This window comes from Pteropus alecto, unplaced genomic scaffold (assembly GCF_000325575.1).
Source record: "Pteropus alecto unplaced genomic scaffold, ASM32557v1 scaffold101, whole genome shotgun sequence".
NCBI classification, from domain to species: Eukaryota; Metazoa; Chordata; class Mammalia; order Chiroptera; family Pteropodidae; genus Pteropus; species Pteropus alecto.
This window is the reverse complement of record NW_006432945.1, coordinates 383,223-403,674: the sequence shown is the minus strand read 5'-3', so window position 1 is coordinate 403,674 and position 20,452 is coordinate 383,223. Positions and strand designations below refer to the sequence as shown.

The 20,452-nt window shown below is 49.1% G+C and overlaps 1 protein-coding gene across 1 annotated transcript in view; it reads left to right on the top strand.

Annotated features, from left to right (window-relative positions):
• Window positions 1-20,452, top strand: part of PLXNA2 (plexin A2) — a 198,460-nt gene that overhangs the window by 125,558 nt on the left and 52,450 nt on the right. The window contains exons 5-10 of the mRNA XM_015586276.2: window positions 1,435-1,535; window positions 4,751-4,874; window positions 6,656-6,809; window positions 7,440-7,536; window positions 10,592-10,706; window positions 18,567-18,767. Coding sequence (XP_015441762.2) covers window positions 1,435-1,535; window positions 4,751-4,874; window positions 6,656-6,809; window positions 7,440-7,536; window positions 10,592-10,706; window positions 18,567-18,767 — 792 coding nt within the window. The remainder of the gene's footprint in view (window positions 1-1,434; window positions 1,536-4,750; window positions 4,875-6,655; window positions 6,810-7,439; window positions 7,537-10,591; window positions 10,707-18,566; window positions 18,768-20,452) is intronic.

Here is a 20,452-nt window from a genome sequence, read left to right as displayed (position 1 = left end):
ACACACACCCCGGACACAATAGAGAAAGCTCTGCGTTTGTAATTACCAATTCCCACCAGACCTTGAGCTCTGCGGGTGGCAGGCTTGTGTCCCTGTTTCTCTCTCTCGTACCACCAGAGCTTGCACACAGTGACATCTGAAACATTTGCGCCTGACAGATCGAAATGGGCACCCCCTACTCTGAGCTCCCAAGGCCCCCAGGGCACACACACCCATCCCGGACACAATAGAGAAAGCTCTCCGTTTGTAATTACCAATTCCCACCAGACCTTGAGCTCTGCGGGTGGCAGGCTTGTGTCCCTGTTTCTCTCTCTCGTACCACCAGAGCTTGCACACAGTGACATCTGATAAACATTTGCTACATGAGCAGTGTTAGACTCCATCCCGAGCCTCTCAGGAGGATGCTATGAAGGTGTCTGCATCAGATCTTTTGTTCCCCTGCCAGAGGCAGAACACTGTGCTGCTGGACCACAGGTTGCGTTTACACTTGAGTTCACATAGCCGTAGGTGGGGGACCTCCATGCCCTAAAAAATGAGAAGCCATTCCCAGCCCAGCAAATGTTTTTGCAGCCCAGCAGCCTCCTGCCCCAGTCAGCAACAGATACTGAGGGCATATCAAATGGAAGGCTTCAATCTCCTGAGGCTCTTGCCCAGCCTTAATGTCACACACGCTGGGCAGGTCGGGGTGAGTGACGTCCAAACAGACCCAGCTCTACCCTGCAGGGCCCCACCTGGGAGCCAGGGGGAGTTGGCAGGGGCCGTACTCTCTAGGGAGCAGGAGCTCGATCTGCAAATTCCCACTTTCCCCAGCAAGACCGAATCAGACAGGCAGCTCATCTCTGTGGATGTTCCCATTTAGCCAGACTTTCAAAGGAGGGGAGATTTACTAGAGAAACTGAATGCAGACATCAGAGAATGGGATAATTGGATCCAGGTGGTATGTTTGGTTGGCTGTAAAGAGATTGTGCCATACGATGAATATTAGTTGATAGGAAAAGTTTCTCCTTCTCATCCTTTTTAAATGTTTTCTGTGCAGGCAGGATGTCTCAGCCCAAGCCCAGCTGAAAGCTCTTCAGAGACGAGTTGGTGGCACGCAATAGCCAATTAACAGAATTAACCATTTTCAGCACTGGCATGAGCAAGCCCAGCTCTCACGAGGACCTTAGTGCAGGCGGAAAGACGCTGGAGGTTTTGCTTCCACCTCTGGGAGGGCGAGAAGCCTTGGCCTGGCCACCTGAGAAACACATTCCGCTTAGCCATACCTGCTGTGCCAGGCGAAAGATGAGAACGTTGAGACCACTGATTCCCACCACCCCCTGTGTCACCTCTAGGGGCGGTGACAGTGCAGGTGTGGGTAGATTATAGATAAGTCTGGACACTCATCGGTGAGGTGTCACTATCCGATCTAACCGTGCCCCTTCCTCTCTCTACCAGATCACCAGGGTCCCTGTGGAATCGTGTGAACAGTACACGACTTGTGGGGAGTGTCTGAGCTCGGGGGACCCTCACTGTGGCTGGTGTGCCCTGCACAACATGTAAGTTTGGGACCGTTCCAAAAGGGGACCTGGAATGCAGAAGACCAGGCACTTTCCTGGGAGTGTCGATGAGGGAGGTGACAGAGGTTTGCAGGGAGAGAGGAATTTTCTCCTTCTGAGCCGTAACAGTAACTCCAGTCATGGTTGGAGCGCTGAGAGCAGCAAGGAGCAAGGCGGGGTGGGCCTTCCTTTCGGACGAGGTGCCTTTGCCTCTCAGTCTTTCATTCTACTTCCAAATTCTGCCCTCCCAGCCGCTCTCAAGTCTGTATCTTGTCCGTGTGGGGGAGGGTAGTGGTGTTGGGAGAACTCACAGGGGAAGCTGTAGAATTTCTAGGTTTCCCGAGAACCTTCTCGGTGCAACCTGAACGGGGTGCCTCCCGCCACGGGTATGCAGATGGCAGTGCACTGGAGTTGGGAGGTTTGGAGTCCGGTTAGCTGCTGTGTGACCCCGCACGGCCCACTGACTAACCTGGGCCCCGACTTCCCCATCACTCAATAGGGATAAGACCTACTTTGCAGGTTAATTATGAGGATCAAATGAAATAATAAATGCTCTGGAAATCAGGAAGCCCAGAATAGGCTACACAAATAAAAATAATTACTAGGGACCCTGAACTCTTGAGAGGACCCTTCTGGCCTCATTATTTCGTGATTCCAAGAAGTCTGCATTTCACTCCAACTGGCCTCACATCCCAATTCAGATACATCCCCTGCCATTGACTACCTGCTCAATACAAATGCAGAATTACACTAAACTTCCTAATTTGAGGAGCCCCTGTGGGAGAGAAGACTCAGAAGGCAGGCGCTGGCTAGGAATTCTGTTTCCCAGTAGAGTTGGATACTCCATGGCTCGGGGCCAGCCAGCGAAGCATCTCCATGAAATGTGCCGGGTTTGGGTTTGGGGCGGAGGCGGAGGCGAGGGCCAGAGTTCAGGGGCCGCTCAATAACTCTTGGCTTCCAGCCTCTGCAGCAGGTGTTGGGAGGGCTCGGAAGGGAGGGAGGGAGGGAAGCAGGCGCCTCACAGTTGCAAACTCTGGACTGGATTTGAGCCCACAAAGACTGGGTTCCCTGCTTGGGTCTGAAGGAAAGAGACTCCTCAAAAAGTTTTGCAAAAAATGCTCTCACCAGAACCCAGAGAGCGAGCACCATTTATGTCAGACAAATGGTAAAGATGCTCTGTTGTGCCCAAGGAATGGACGAGGTGGCTAAAACTGGGTACCCTTCAGTGAGGCTGACCTGCTGGCCGGCGGGCTCTTACCTTAAGAGGATTTCTTTCTCTGAAGAACCCTGAAAGCTGCCTTGGGCTCCTTGCAAAGTGTCCTGGGCTACCGGCCCTCTCACTGGGCAGTGAGCATGTCCAGCTGTATCACCCACTCCCTGCTCCTGCCTGCCATGCCCACCCAGCTTCCGGTGTAGGTGGTATTTCTCCCTTACAGAACACACCAAAATTATAGATAGGGGATTGTCATTTATTCAACAGCAAGGACATCTACATTCCCCAACTTGTGCTAGTGCCTGCGAATCTGTCCACGCTGCCCGAGTCTCCCGGGGCCCCCAGACCACCCGTCATCCTCCTGGTTGAGATCAGCTGTGGGGACCAGAATGACTGAGCCACAGCATCATTGTCTCAGATTTCCTCTGTCCTCTGAACTCCTTATCTACCCTCAGAAACTCCCTGCTCCCTCTGCATCCAGCTACTCTGCCTGCCAAGAGCACGTGGGGAACAGTCTTCTCGTTTATACCCTGAAGTTTCTCCTCTTCTGGTCACTCGTTTTCACCATCCCCCTCCGCAGTGCCCTCCCACCTGCGACCACCAGCCTGCCTTGGTGACGGGGATGAGGTGACAGTCCCACCTCCAGCTCGGGGCCCACATGCTGGACTCTAATGCAGGCAGAGGGCTGAGGGAGATTGCTAAAGAGCCTCTGGGTCCGGGGAGATCTGAAACCTTCTGTCTCTTCTGTATGCCTTGCTCTGGCGAGTGTGTTATTGTCTCCAAGGCTATTTATCTCCGTTAGGGCTGTTGCCATAAATAGTATGATAAAAAAGAGCCATTTCAGTGAGTCAATGAGATAAAGGCTCCAGTCAAGAGCTCACTTTAGAGCTATCTTAAGGATTCACTTAAACCTCCATAATTCTTGTCTTTGACAGCATTCATATTTAGATCCATTATGTGCCTGGGAAAGAAGAGGGGGAGGGGCTGGGCGGAGCTCGAGTGGGAATCACTGCCCGACTGTGGCGTCTGGTAGTGTCCTGTGGCTGTGGGAACACCAGCGTGTTCCCCTGTGACATAAGTGGCAACCAGGTGCTTCCACATGTAGGAGCCACCGTAGCCACCTGCCACCATGGGCAGAGGAGCCTGGAAAGAGAGATAAAGATGTTGGGAGAAACAGCCACACAAGCTTTCTGACAGAGGCAGCCCTGGCTGCAGCTCCTCGTCTGTCTCTCTCTCTGGAGGCATTATTTCACACCACAAACATCTATTTAAAATGTACCATGTGACAGGTAGAATATCTCAGTGAATAAAGCATGGTCCCTGCCTTTGAAAAGCTATTAATCCAGCCACAAGATCATATGTACACTGTCCCACACAGCCGAGACCCTGTCCATATTTTTAAATATTCCTGGAAGAGAATAATATTAATAATCATCATTAATATTAATATTATTATTATTATTATTATAAGGGCTAAGAAGCCATTCTCTAAGCATTATTAACTCGTTTAATCCTTACAGCAGCCCTACAAGGTGAGGTGTTATCCTTACCATTTTACACTTGGGGAAACTGAGGCACAGAGAGATTAAGTAATTTGCCCAGGGGGCCACAGCCAGTAGACAACAGATCTGGGTTAGAACCCAGGTAGCCTGGCTCTAGAGTTTATATTCCTAGCTTCTTGTGTGCTGTTTCTCAGGTTCCCCAAGCTTCCCTCCCTGCTCATCGAGCAGCCTATATAAATGCTAACTACCTAGAACTATGCTTTACGTCTAAACAGCACCCCTCGTGTTGGGGATTAACCCCACTTCCTCTTAGTCTGTCTTTAACTGTAATAGAGAGCACTGTGGGAGGCACTCAACCTTCTGGAATAAAAGATAGTCTTAATGAGAAGACCAGCCGCTGGCCTCGGAGCCACAAAACTCTCTTACTTACCCCTGGGGGACAATGGAGCCAAACAGAAGGGTCTCAGAAGCCTGACCTCTTATGAATCTGTCTGTGGCAGGTGCTCCCGCAGGGACAGGTGCCAACGGGCCTGGGAACCTAATCGATTTGCTGCCAGCATCAGCCAGTGCATGAGCCTGGAGGTGCACCCCAGCAGCATCTCAGTGTCTGAGCACAGCCGGCTGGTAGGTAACTCACCCCAGGGGACGATGGTGGGAGCGCTGAGCACACTCACGTGTGGGTGGGTTTTTTTAACACTCGAAAAAGTATCAGTAAGTGGATTATGCTTTAAATGCTCCAAGGAAAGAAACTCTGTTTACAGAAAACCTATGGCGACTCCTATCGTAAAGGGCATAGTCATCCTCCATACTTCTTGCCAATTCATCATCCATTGATCTGTTTTGTAAACCTAGATTTTTGCATTTAGTTACAAACATCTACAATATAATGCAATCCAATAACAAATAACACGTTCTTTGGTACATGCTATATTTACAATCTTCCACCGATGCAGTCTCTCACAGAGCTAGGAGTTGCCTGTGTGTGTGTCAGAGAGAGACAGACAGACAGACACAGAGACAGAGACTGAGACTTAATTCATAGTGTGTGCTTAAAGAGAATATTAAAGAGAATAAAATAGTCTTTAACCACCTGTTGAAGTGCAATCCAAAATATTTCATGTCCTCAGGCTCTGCACAGTTATTTCATTCTGAAGGTTTTATGAGCATTCACGAATGTTAATTAGTTAATGAACCTTCCAAGATTTCCATTCATTTATCCCCACCGGGAGGTTTTGGCTCCCGTAGAGCTTAGGGAACAAACAGCAGAGTTTGTACCTAAGTCTCTGGGCCCCATGGAAACGAAACTGGGGCAGAGATTCAGCAGCAAGCAAATGTATGGGGAGGCGAGGTGACACCCATCGTGACTGGGAAACCCACTACTAATAAATACTGCAGAGGAAGATTAAAAAGGAGACCCACCTACATCATGGCTCCCAACTTGGAGGCCACAGGGCTGTCGTCACCGTGAACCCTTATGGGTCCTCCCACTGCCAGAGGGAGCCAGTCACATTTATTGTTTCAAATACCACTTAGACTTTATATTGTGGTAATTGAGTTCAAACTCATTTTCGAGTGCACTGAATTCAGAGTAGCATCTTGCCATTAAATAGTTTCTCAATCAACAGATTCTTTCTATAGTCTAGGGTATTTTTGCCATTCAAAGGAGGGTGTTCAAATTTGAAAAGGCTGGACACCGCTGGCCTGGGTCATTGGAACCTTTTATAGGTAACAGCTGACGTCATCCATGCCATTGGTGCCCACTTCCCTGCTTTCTCTCAGTCCCTAAGTGCCTTGTGAAGGCACCGCCCTCCTCTAGGGGAGCTGTGGGCAAGCAGGGAGCCCAGGAGGGAGAGAGAAGCATGAACTCTAGCAAACCCATCACCTTTGATAAGCAGCCTCTGAGAGCGAGGTCAGCCAGGGTAAGGAACTAGCTGTCCTCCACCAAACCGGTGATCTCCTGGGGAACCTCCAGGTTGATGACATTTACTCTCCCATGAGCCAAGGCTAAGGGCTTGTTGTGAAGGGCTCAGCCCATGATTTGCTTTAAAGTTTGCATGGTTTCATGTCAAAATGAGCTGGACCTGGGATGGATTTTGGTACCTTTCCCCCTAGTGTCCCTCTCTTCCCCCCACCTCCCTGCCCACTGAATTCTAATGCTGGACAAGACTGAAAAATATAATATTAATAAAGACATTGACCCTGCACACTCTGGCAGCGCTACTGGAATTGTTCAGTGTCAGAGCCAGAAGATCACCTTCACCAACATCCTTCCTTATAGATGAGGTCGGAGGAGATTAGTGAGCCAACAGCAACGGCAGGGCCAAGCCCAGGGGTCCTGAACCCCCTAGGGTTCTCTTCCTGTGGCATCGGCCCTTCACTCCTGAGCCTCTTCGCTCCTCCCACAGCTCAGCCTGGTTGTGAGCGATGCTCCAGATCTCTCTGTGGGCATCGCCTGTGCCTTTGGGAACCTGACAGAAGTGGAGGGACAGGTGTCTGGGAGCCAGGTCATCTGCATCTCACCTGGGCCCAAGGATGTCCCTGTCATCCCTCTGGATCAAGGTAAGAAGTGTATGCCATGAGGGTCACATTAAGGGCTGCCCTACCAGGAGTGTCGGGACTAGAGTACATAGGGGAGGGGGGCGACAGGTACCCTCACCAAAGTTGCCTGTCCAAGTCTCGCTGTGCTCAACACCAATATGGACCTAATAACTTGAGCTTGAAAGCAAACTGTCATGCCTCAAAGAGAAATTCAGGAAGACGAAAATCCCTTGCTTTTTTGAGGGGTTAAGCCTGTACAGCGTGTAAAAGGTGTTTCTAGACCCCCCGTTCTCTTCCAGAAATGGCAGTGGCTTCGGCCATTGGTTTTCAGTGGGGTTCTCTCCACAAAACTTTGGTACCAAGGGGTTCTGGCCTAATACTCTTAAAAGTCTTTCAGTAATTGAACTTGCCGGACCAAGGCAAGGGGCTCTGTGGGACCTGACTGATTTCTTCTTCCCCAAGTGAGGGTACGAATGAGGATGTCCAAGTCTCAGTGACAGGCTGGCAACCAGCAGGACGACCGGGACTGTCTTGGGAAGCGATGATTCTGGCAGGTTCCATCTACCATCTGAAGCCTGCAGTGGCTAAATGATTCACCCTCAGAATCTCCATGGGGACCCCAGGTTGTCACCACCCCCTCTTTTTTTCCAGACTGGTTTGGGCTAGAACTGCAGCTGAGATCCAAGGAGACAGGGAAGATATTTGTCAGCACGGAGTTCAAGTTCTACAACTGCAGTGCCCACCAACTGTAAGTACACGTCAGGAAAAGCCCTGCCCTGGGGCTGGATGTGGGTGTGGGTCCCTCTAGGCTCCAGTCATGTCCTGTCCACCTCACAGTCTGCCTACGGCGCCGGCACGTCGTCCGAAACAGAGTACGCTCTCCGTAAACGTTACTTTTCAGTTCTATCCAGTTACGGTAACCTGAAAGGTCATGACTCTCCATAGCCTCTGATCTCATTCAGGCTCCCTTGCCTGCCTCCGGACCCACAAAAACACCTTATTCCCAACTCTTAAGCTAGGACAATAAAAAAGGTCATGGCCGAGGAACCATAAGAAAATTTCTCCATTTCTGACCAATTGGTGGTGGCTTTGAACTTAGAGATTGACAGTGAGTAGAGTTTAGACGCTTTGTCTGTGACCAAATGAAGAGGGACTCAGAGATAGGAATCAGCTGTGCACACAGTTACCCCCAGAGGAGGGACGGGGGTGGGGCGAAAGGGGCTGGGCTGGCAGGGGGACAGGGGACTCTAATTCCACTGTGGTCCAAACCCAGCCTTCGACTTTTCAAAGAGGAAGGGGAAACCAGTCCAAATCAGCAGCCTCTAGCGGGGCTCAAGCACAGCCCAACTCTCCTCACCAGCCGTCTCCGACAGCAGATTGCCTCCCAAAGGATGCCCACAAGCTCTGAGATCCTACAGCTGTGCTGGAAGCTGGGAGCATTTCTTTAGTAAAAACCAGGGACAGAAGTAGTGGAGAGACCCATATTTAGTTTCTGCTGATCCTCTTCAGAAGAGAAACTGAGACTTCTTCTATACAAACTGAGAACACTGGCCACAGGACCAATGCCTTGGACATTCAGGAAGGAGAGAGGTTACACAACAACTCCATACCGGAGGGAGCAGTAATTGAGAATATTCTGTGGACCGATCCTTACCCTTACTCAGGACAGGGACAGCCTGAGTTCTACAAAATAAGCAGAACTCCAAGGCATCCATTCTGTGAGGTCCAGGCTGGGGTACAATGGACATCCATGTGGGAAGAATCTGTTTTCAGCTAAGCCTGAAAGGACTCTTCGGCCCTTAAAATAGACAAACAAGCCGTTCCTCCCTAGTCTCCACTTCTCTGATCTTGATTTTCATGAACAGAATCACCTCCTAGAGTTCTAGGGCCTGCATTGTAGTTAAGGAAGGAGACATAGCTCAGACATAGCTGAGACATAGCTGAGCTCCATAGGGACAAATCAATAGATGTGTTGAGAAAGACAAGACCGAGTGGTAAAAACGGCCTGGGGGGAGGCGCCAGAGCAAGGAAGTAAGTGGCTGAAGTCAAAACAGACAAAATTGCCCACTAACCACTGCATTCCAATCCCAGCTGGCCGTGTTCTGGGAAATGGAAGCATTTTGGGAAAAGAACCTCCCAACCTCCTTCGCAAACTCTAGCACAGTGGTGATGGAATCTGTGGTTTGTGAGAGCATCCTCATCTCCATGGCAGTCCAGTGTGATGTCACTACTTCAACCATGTATTGCTATGGCAACAGAGATGCTGTCATGGGCAGCAACTGTTAGCAAAAAAAAAAAAAAAGTCAGGTATCCTTGACAGCAGATTCCACTATCTTATTGCCAAAAAGTATCTTACCTTTCTCTACTCTTGGCATTAATGGTAAAAAGTCACAGAATCAAGTTCAGTCCTCCCCTTTTAATGTGGTAAACTGAGGCCCTCACAAATTAAGTGCTGCAACAAAGTTCACAAAATAAGTCAATGGAAGAGCCAGGCTTAGAACCCCATCTCATCATCCTTGGTCCATTTTCATTATTTACTTGGTGAGTCATAAAATGTTAGCAAGAATTGGTCAATATGGCCTAAGCTCAGAAGTGAAATAATTCTGGGAATATCCAGAAGGGGTTAAAAATGATTGGTATGGGAGGAGATAAAGTGTAGATGGGCTAATTCACCCAACACACCATGGCATATTAGCCAATGACCCCCTGGATAGAGCCCCATCCACCCAAATGTAATGAGAGCCCCCACCAGGTGGCGCCAGATTGCAGACCAGGTGGCGTCCCTTCCAGGTTGTCTTGTGAAAGACTAGGCTAGGAGAGCCAGCAAGGAGCAGGAAGACCAACCCCACCTACGAAATCCATTTCCATTATAACGTTCTGATCACACACAGAGGGTGAAAATAATACACAGCCTGCAGGTGAAAAGGAGAAAAGGAAATGCTCATCTTGGCAAGAAACGCAAGGCACACACGTAGCTTATTGCTACCTATGCTTGGCTACTTGGAGAGTGGGCCAGAGTTACCATTTAATACTGTTTACCACCCTCACAAAGCCCAGTAACACAGGGGATATGAACCAATTGTTAACACTCAAATGTGATTTAAGAGTTTGAAATAACAGGTACTTGAAAATAATACATTTAGCAATGTATTTTTCAAAACTATTTCCTATACATTATCTTATTTGATGCTACATGGCCCTGTGGAGTAGACAGGAAAGTTTGATTAGAAACAGATGAAGAAATTCCAATTCAGAAGGTGAAATGACTTACTGAGGGTGACCCCAGGGACAGTGGCCGAGGCGAGGCCTGGAATCAGATCTGCCCAATTTCTATCCTTGTACTTTTTTGTCTGTTCTGTCTTATAAGTGGCGCTATGCTGGTAAATGTTTAACCAGCAGCATTCAGGAAAAAAACAACAACCTCAAATGTAGCATTTGCCAATTTCTATGTTGTAAATATTCCCTCTGCGGCCGATTTCAAACTATCAACATGATGCCAACCCACTTGCAAAATTCCTGAAGATGTAAATAATCGGCTTTCGTGAACCGATACAGGCCAGCTCTAGCACACCACTGCTTTATTCCCGCTCTGGACTCATTTATTTTTCAATTCTCTTGTCCCATGAGTATCTTGGAGGGAGGGAGAAACCACAGTTCTCGGTGCTGGGGAAATGGCCCAGGGATCTACCCTCCTGAGAGTGAGACTAGGACAGCAGACTCCGACAGGATGCCTGGGCTACCTGGTGCCTCGCCTTCCCTCTCTGCTCTGTCCTCTTTGCCTCTTACTGTGTCCGTCTTTGCAGGTGCCTGTCTTGTGTCAACAGCGCCTTCCGCTGCCATTGGTGCAAGTATCGCAACCTCTGCACTCACGACCCCACCACCTGCTCCTTCCAGGAAGGCCGGATCAATATTTCGGAGGTAAGCAGGGCTCACCTTGGCAAGGCAACGTTCCCAGTGGATCCGAGTGGCCTCCGTTTTCAGATGATCGATCCATCAGCTCCGCCATCTCGGTCTTCCAGAGCATCTACATGTTAGAAAGCCCTGTTATTATAAAGCTCAAAAAGTGGCAGGAAATAACGCAGAGGCAGAGAAGTGTGCTGTATCTCCTAGACTTCTAAGATTCTATGCATTCAAAAGCTTGAGGGTTGAGACTAAAAACTCAGAGGAAACATATCCAACCAAACAGACCCCATGGTCTAGAATAGTGTAGTGAATGGCATTTATTCTTTGAGTCTAAGCCCTTTGCTTGGCTGCAGACATAGTCTAGTTCAATAGAACATTCACTCTCAGCCGTTCTTCCATGCCAACCTCTCTTCCAAGTATAAAATTCAATGGTTCTTTGACTCTGATGTATGACTGCATGGGTGGCCTTATAGAAAGAGAGAGTCAGCTGGTGAAAAGAACCAAGCCTTGCGAAGAGTCCCGTTTCATTATATAGTCAATATTTCATCCCTAAGGTCTGACCCACCTTTGTAATCAACACAGTGAAAAAACTTTGTTTCTCTTTCCGATGAATATTCCATCCAATGATTATTCATTGATGTTGGCTTTTTACATATTCACAGCATACCTTAGGACGAGGAGCCCTGCTTGGTCAGTTTCCTTCTTGTGTCTAATGTGTTTCACAGCCCAGGGTGACCAGTGGGTTGGGTTTGAACAATGATAGAGACTTTATGTATTCATACAAATGCACATGCGCATATACACACATCCCCTCTTGTTCCACTTTTTAGAAAACCCACAAATGTAAATAAGTGACAGAGTAGCATTTGCATTTACTGCTGTGACCTTTCTATGCACATCTCCCTCTTGCACTGGTTTACAAGCCCCTCGAAAACAAAGGCTATAATCTTTAAATCCTCGGTGTCTTCTTAGTGAATGTAGGATGCATTCATGAAAGAATGGACAAACCAATGACCGCTTTGCCCAGATGCCATTGGTAGGAAAAGGTTCCTTGGATCTACTTGTCTAAGAGTTCAAGAAATAAGAGTTTCATGTGTCTCCAAATCTTGACAGAAGTGCTGCTTGCTTCCATGCATAAACATAAGAAAGTAGGACTTGACATACATATATCAAATTATCACAATTTCTCCAAATCTTGACAGAAGTGCTGCTTGCTTCCATGGATAAACATAAGAAAGTAGGACTTGATATACATATATCAAATTATCACAATTTATATCTTAAATATCTTACAAATTTATTTGTCAATTATACCTTAATAAAGCTAATTTTTTTTTATTAAAATAAAACAAAAAAGTAGGCCTTGAAAAGTTTCCCAAACAAAAGCTCGTGGCTTTGAACTCTTAGTTTCTGAAGCAATGTCTGTTATATTCAGCCAGAAAAATGGAATTTGCCCGTCTTGGAAGAGAGAAACATAGCTCGTGCCCACAGGTGGCATTTAAGGCAGACATTCACAGGTACCTCAGCATGATGGAACCAGCTATTTAGTGCCTTGAAAACCTTTGAGAAAAGGATTTTCCTGTAGCCAGTTGCTATGCTTTGGCATAGCTGACCAGAAAGCAGTGCATTGGTCTTGATGGACCCTGGAAATTCATCCCAGCCCTGGGATTCTGGAAGAGTATGAAACTGCTTTCAGCCCTATCTTCTTGCTCATAGGAAAAGCAAGAGCTGAAGGTACGTAGTGGGGGCAGTGGACCCAGCTTGGGAGCTAATATAAGAATGACAGAGGGAGGCAAGGCGGGCCAGGAAGAGCAGAAGCCACGGGGAGACGTGCTCCGAGTAAAGGCCGGCCAGTGAAGGGCCAAGGTAAACAGTCTCCAAGACTGACCTTCGCAGTGGCCCCTTCTAAACTTCTAAGTTCCTTAATAAAATAAATTGAGGTGGACCACGGAACACAGAGAGACAGGGTGAAGTGCAGATCTCAACAAGAAAGAGCAGCTGCTGCGTTTTCTCCTAGGGGCTCCCCCTCGGGCAAGAGAAACCCAAAGCCAAGGCTGAAAGCGCCCGCAGCTGGAGTGAGGGCAGGAGTGTCACAGAGCAAGACAAATAAACTGCCTGGTGTGGAGGCCGGAGGGCTGAGCCCAGAAGGCTAATTGGAAACATGCGGGCCTCTCTCGTGCCCTTTAGAAGCCACTGGAACACAGTTCCCTCTCAGCCAGAGGGGTGAGATCAGGCATTCCAGAGAGCTGGGCCTGAGAGATGCTATTGCCCGCACCCCCTCACCCCCACCCCACACACACAGAGTTCAGGATCGAATTAATATGGAGGCCTGGGGGTAAATCCAGAGGCTTCCTAACTTCTTTTAGTTTCATTTTCTATCCTTAATGTCTGCTCCCGGGGGGTGGGAGAGGTGCCTTTCTCCGCCTAGCCCATCTTTCCGAGATGGAATAAGACAAACTACTTACTGCTCTCTTTCTGCTAATATGCCCCGACCCAGGCAGGGCCCTGAAGGGCGGCGAGGGGACCTCAGACTCCATCTGGCTCCCGATTTTTCTGCAGAAAGGAAGTAGGGCGTAGGCCCCCAGCAAGGTTGCTAGGGCCACTCTCTCAGCTTCCTCCAAGTTCTGCTTTACTTCTCAGCCACTCACACGTCCCAGCGGATAGCTCCCAGGCGCTGCTCTCTGCTGTCCAAGGCTCTGCTTTTGGGAGCCCCATTCCTTAAAATGTGGGGAACAGCAAAGGTGCACGTGTCCCGCTTCGGTGAGGTTCCCCTGACTCTATTAGATAGAGTTCTACCTGATGGCTTCAGGTTATTCTGGGGACTAGAAATACCTTAGGTGCTTCTTTCGGGTTCCTAGAATATCTCTTTTACACTTCCAGTAAGGCCTCCCTAACCTTAAATCAAAATTTTATGTCTCTCTACTTCCTAGAAACAACATATAACTGATTGCTCCATTGATTTACATAGCAACATTAATGTGTCGCATTTGTAATTCTCTCGCACATGTGACAGGAGTTCTCAGAGCGTATGTGCGGGGGTGGGGGAGCGGCAGCAGCAGCATCACCTGGGAACTTGTTAGAAATTCAAATTATTGGGCCCCATCCCAGGTTAGCCTGAAGATTGAGAACCACTGACATATGGCATCTCAATTGATTCTCGCAACAGACCTGCGAGAATTACTTTCACATAATTCGTATTTGACATATATAGTAACCAAGATGCTAAAAATTTAGGGCGTTTGCCTAAGGCTACAGAGAACTCGGGAATCCAAAAAGGCTGAGCACAGTATGCTTTCTGCAGAAAACCAGGGCCAGTTAGCTCATTTGTCTGCACGGCCACGGCCACACTTGGGGACCTGAGATCAATCTGGCCCTATGCTGTTGATCGTGAAGGTTCAAGATGCGGAAGGACCAGCACAAATCCATCTCCACAGATGGAGAAACTGCCCACGGCAGATGGGTCAGTAGTGCCACGTCCAGACACAAAGACAGCTAGCACGTGAGGTAAATCTGCCTACTTCTTTCCAGAGGGCTAATGGACCAGTTCCACGCTTAGATGTGACAACAGAGAACTGCTGTGCTGGAGTGAATGCAATTCAAAAATAAAAACATTAGTAGCAAACATTTATTGAGTGCCTATTATGTATGCAACATTTATATATATATAAAATACCGTTTTACATACATCTATATATATATATCTACGAAATGGATTGTATTACAGATGAATAAACAGATTTAGGTACATGCACAGGAGAAACGTACACTAATATTAATACATATTAATTTCAACATAGTTTCATATCCTGCTTTCATGCAATCTCATGTCACCAGGTTTCATTGGCCCCATTTTCTAGATGAGGAAACTGAATTTCAGTTGAACCATCTCTTGAGCTCTTTTAAGGTCATGAACTAAACCTTTCCAAACTGCTCAGAGCACAGCAGGTCTCTGCTGGGACCCCCCAAAATCTCTGCCTTTCTGGGCTGGATCAAGCTGTGACATGGTGTTAGCAAGCAGTATGCTCGGGAGTATGTATGGCTTTCAGCTTTAAAAGCTCGTCTCCTTCCATGGCTAAACCAGGCCTAGTGCGATGTAGATACATAAATATCTTCTTTATGCCCTGTCCCAGGGGAAAGATAGAACTAAATAAATCCGATTAGCTTCCCAGGATGCTGGCTGCTCTCTCTCTTTGAAGTCCCGTAGGTGAAGATAATGCCATTTTCACATGGGAGAAGTCGTTTCAGAGGGCTGAAGGGTCCCCAGCACTGAGGGCTGGTGACGCACAGCTACACAGGGTGGCGATGCAGCCCTAACTCGTAGGGCTCCTGAGCCAGGGTCCTGCCCTCCTGGTGGTTGTGTCTCCTCCTCCCAGCCTCCCCCCACTCCTGGGATACCCAAATAGAGCATCTGTTCACCTTGATGGAAACTCAGATGGCCACTAAGGAGGTGATGCTGCTGCCGGTTGGCCTGGAGACAGAGAGGAATAAGATGACCTAAAGAGGTCGATCAGGACGCAGGGCGCGAGCAGCACCGAAGGGCATTTTAACCCCGTCAGCGGCAGCGCTTCCGTTCCTCTGTCGAAGCACAGCATGATTGTTCGCTCTCTTGGTCTTAGGACAGGAACTGTGTGTGTGTGCACACATATGTATGTGCACACGTGTGTGTGCACACACTCACGAAGGCAAACAGGAAGTGGCCTCATTGCAGCCGATGAGACACGTCACCTTCCTCAAGCCTCATGGTGTTGAAGTTCCAACAGCCTGGCACTCTTCTGGGCTGCCTGCTCTTCGGCAGCCGCCTCAGCCCTCACCACGGCATTTCCACCCAAGACTCACTGCCCCCCCCCACACCGTGACTATACCCACCAGAGCCATCCCACAACCCACAGGCCCCATGTCTCCCCCTGTTCTCCAGGAAAAAGAGCGTGGATCTGGGCACAAACCACTTAAATCTAACTCTCTTTGGCCTGAGAGAAACAGCCAAGTACACAAGCAAAACATAAGACATCCTTGTCTACTGGGGCAATCTTAGAGCCTGTTTAGGCATTTGCGAAGCCCCCAATCATTGTCTTTAAATTAGTCCCAAAAGGTCTGAAACAGCAGGCCTTGAAAAGTTTTTGTAAAATTTTAGAATCTCTAAAAAAAAAAAATTAAAACAAAAACCCTAAGAGTCCTCATAAAGTCTCTTCTTATGTATGATGCTTCAACCTCCATACTGAACCAGACTTACCCCAGGCATAGAGATGAGGATGTGTACACATGTGTGTGTGATATTATATATAAATATATACATAATAAAATATGTATAAAATTATTTTTTGTGTGTGAAAGTTAAAAATGATTCTACAATCTCATTTACTAACCCAAAACATCACACTTCCAAAAGCACATCTTTAAGACTATTCAAATTTGAATTTGTTTTCTGGTCTCATTAGAGATGAAGAACAACTGGTCATCATTTATAATGTGCCAACCAGTTCTAAGTCTAAAAATCAATCTCTCACTTTCTCTCTCTCTCCCTCTCTCTCTCTCTCTCTCTCTCTCTCTCTCTCTCTCTCTCTCTCTCTCTCTCTCTCTCTCTCTCTCTCTCTCTCTCATACACACCCTTCATTATACCTCAGCCATATTTCTAGTCTAAATTAAAATTCTAATTTATTAGATTTGATGGAGATTTTTTAGCCACTAACAGAAAATAATATCTCCTTTTCCATGGGGTGCTTGTTTCCCTAAAGTGATATTTATGTTTTTTCTTGGCTATAAATATATAAAAGACTCTGTCAAGAGTATCCTCAGGGAATGAAAGCAAAAGTGCAGTAAAGAGCAAGTTTCTGAGCTGGCAGCTTGAGTGACTGGCTTCTGAACAGAGACCCATCTGTTCTGGGGTTGATCCTGTCTCGTGTGAAAATCTTGCCTGCTTGGTGTCCTCAGATGCAGCTGGCCTGCAGGCAAGGGACAGCATCAGTGTCCCTGGAGGTTCATTCAGGTCATCCTAGATGGGTTCCTATGGGAAGTTTCGCCTGGACCCAGCTTTCCACAAATCTTCAGCTTCCTTAATAGACACAGACATGCCAATTTGATAATTGTGCAACTCTAGAAACAATGACCATTTCCAACCCCAGCTTTGGTAATCAAACCCCTTCTCAAGTCTATTAATGTCTGGAAGTCAGGGCTTTCCCCTTCTCTGTGAAGAATCTAGAGAGTTGGGTTCTAGAAGGAAAGTTAGAGACCTTTTTATCTGTTACATTATTTTCTTATTTTTCATCTGTTTTCCCACAAACAATGACCAGGTGTCCACTACATATCAGAAACTGGGATAGAAACTGGGGACACAGAGGTGAATAAGGTGCAGCCTCATCCTCAAGGCTCACAGGCCAGTGAGGAAGACAAGCCAACAGGAAGCTGCAGTTCTGAGGGCTAAATGTAACCGCGGGAGAACATCCATAACCAGCCTGGAGGCCAATGCAGGGGAGGGGTCAGGGCCAGCTTTCCAAAAAAGAAGATGCTGAGTTCGTAAACTAATTGAGAGGTAATTGCTAAAGAGGAGCCAAGCGGGATGCCAGAAGAAAGATGGGCAATAGGAGTGAGTTTTTCTGGTAGAGGGAAAAGCATCTTCAAAGGGCCAGAGATGGATGAGTAAGGGGTGAGTAAAGATGGCCCCTCAGAACTCATGTTAGGCTCAGTATGGCTGGACCCTGGTACACAAGAACCACAGGGTAGGAGGTGGGCAGGGGCCAGGTCTCGAAGGGCTTGCACTTGAGGCCCAGAGAAAAGAAGTGACTGCCTAAGTCCGCATTGTATCAGAGGCCTGGCTTTCCCAGTTCCCATCGAAGGCTATCTATTGCTCAGCATTGCCTGTGTAACTTAAGGCTTCTTACCAGGGATGGCCTCCCGCATTAGCAGAGGGACAATTTACTGTTGGAGGCTGCCCGCCTCCTTGCAGGAAGTTGAGCAATCCTGCCCCGCTCCCCGCCACCATGGTGGGGGCCACTTAATGCCAGTAGCACCCTCTGCAAGGTATGCAAACAACAGCAACCCCCACACAGTCCCAATGCGCCCTCTGAGAACCACCACAGAGGCAGGAGGATGGGGAGAGAGGCGCCTCCTTCCAGAGTTTCCCTAGCTGATCCCGGGAGACAGGAAATGATTGCATGTGGAAGTGTCCTCACTGCCAGAGGCTACTGGGCTCTGTCTTCCTTGGAGAAGGAGAAAATGGGCAGGGGATCCAGGCTGTGGGGAGGTGGTAATTTGACTTCTGCTTGAGAAACAGCATTTAGGAACAGAACTGAAGAAAATCATCTCTCAATCTCCCCTCGCCCCCTCTCACGGTCCTTCCCAGAGCCCCTCCCAACCAAGACTTTTTCTTTGGTTTTTGTTTCCCATTGCAGCATTGCTGGCAGGGCTTGATCCACCTCCTGGAAAAGCCGCTCAGTGGGGCTGGGAGCTGAAGCGGCTGATAACAGAACGCCTGGGGCAGGGACAGTGTGAGGGGGGAAGGGGAACTGGAGCTGGGGAACGGATGAATGAAGCTGAGAGATGGGGGTTCCAGGTTGGGGACAGGGACGCATGGAGCCTCCTTTACCCTGTGTCTCAGGAGATAAAATCCACAGCCTGCCACACCAGTTTCTGAAAATTAATTCCTGTGTTGTAACACACGCCCCAGATCCAGGACAACTTGTGGGATGGAGATGATGATATCAAAGGCCAGGGAGCTGAGACAGATTTCATTTCCCCTGCTGACTCCATATGCCCCTAAATGAGGTATATCCTGCTCCCGGGCAGCCCATCTCGAAACCCGAGGGCCTGGCCTGGCTCAGGTAAGTAGGAAGGTAGGAGCCAGGACAGACAGAGAGCCTCTATCTATGCTTGCTCCCCCAGGACTGTCCCCAGCTGGTGCCCACGGAGGAGATCCTGATACCAGTCGGGGAGATAAAGCCAATCACCCTTAAGGCTCGGAACCTGCCCCAGCCTCAGTCTGGTCAGCGAGGCTATGAGTGTGTCCTCAACATCCAGGGCGCCATCCACCGAGTGCCCGCCCTGCGCTTCAACAGCTCCAGCGTCCAGTGCCAGAACAGCTCGGTAAGAGGACTTGGGCTCGGGCTCTGCTGGGAACAGAGCTATCTCTCCCCCCTATCAAAGACTCGGCCTCGCCTGCCCCAGCTTCCGGAACCCTCCAGGTCCATGGGCTGACCCCGCATGCCCAGGGCCCGAGGAGCGGGCATGCACCCCAGGCCCCTCAGCCAGAGCCGAACAGGTTGATGGCATCAGAGGACAGGGTGTCCTGTGAGGTCCCCGATGGCATAAGTCGAGAGCTTTGTGCCCTTTCTGAGTTTAAGGAACACCTCTCGGCCTTCAGCGAAACTTCGGCCAAAGCCAGCCAACTCCACTGCAACCCCTTTCCCCATTCGGAGGGTGAATAAAGTGGAAGGCACCGTGCCAGAGGAAAGCTGCAGGAGAGACGGACGAGCAGGAAGTAGCATGCGATGAGGGAAGATGGGAGGGGAGGAAGTAGAAGCGGTGAATTTCAAGAGCCGCAAGGGTTCAACCAATTCCGAATGCCAGACAGAAAGCCGAGGTGTTTAATTATAATACTAGCCCAGAGAAGATCTTTTTATCTGCCAGCTCCCTGTCTCTGACTGTGGGGGGTCAGCTGGAGATGGGGGGTGACGTGACAAAGGTGTTGAGGGAAGCTAATTCGTCAGGGAGAGATAAAGAGAACCTGGGCCTCTTATCAGGGAGCTGTCAGATTGCCGGGTCACAGAGGCGTGATAGAATTTGTAATTGGGGGAAGGCCGCCGAGCTCACGGGGAAGGTAGGATGAGAAAGAAATGGAACACGACAAAGGGCGGAAGGCAGCGGGACAGGCTGCGGGCAAGAGGGCTGCCAGGGACGTGCCCGGAGAGCTCGGGCATGGCCTCGGGCAGTCCCCGCAGAGGGGATTCCCAGAGGTCCCCTTCACAGAGGCACAGGGCCTGGGCCACAGAGAGGGGCTGTTTCTGAAGTGTGTGAAGGGCTTAAAAGTCCTCTGTGGGATCAGCTTGGGAGAGAGAGTCAACTGCTGACCACAGCTTGAGGCCTTTCATGGTAAGGCCGATCAGATCTGTGCCCAGAAAGCTCTGGACACTCTTCCTAGTGGACTGTTGACCAAAGTAAAGCGGATGTGCTGAAAGAATGGGCCACTGCAGGGCCCGGCCAGCCGTTTGTTATGCACGTGCTCTGCTCAAGGCTCCGTGGGGTTTACAGAGCGGCACACGGACCTTCTGGAGAGACGAGACTTGCACATGAAAAGATGCAAAGCAGCTCCTGAGAAGTGCTGGATTAAAGACGGAAACTGGCAACACCAGGGGACAGAGAGCTTGGGGGAGGGCTGGCAGGGATGTCAGAGAAGACACGTGGGGAAGGTGAGTCTGAGCTGGACTAGAAAGGTACAGATGGGTTGACAGGTGGATGCTATCGGGAGAGGGAGCCATTCCTCATGAGATGTGAACTGGACAGAGGCACAGAGAGGGGCTGGGGCGGCTGCATTTGGAGGCAGGTGGAGAGCAGTGGAAGAGAAGGTTGGAGAAGAAGTTTGGATCTGGAAAGCACTGAACGCCAAGCTAAGGAACATGTACTTCATCCTGTTGGCATAAGTGACTGGGGGTCGGGGCAGCGGGCCACAGGGAGACTTGAGCAGCACGTGCGGCTCCTCTGATTCTCCCTCTGCCGCTTTCTCAGCCCAGAGGGAACCGGAGTCCCTGGTTTCTTTCTGTGTAGTCTGGGTC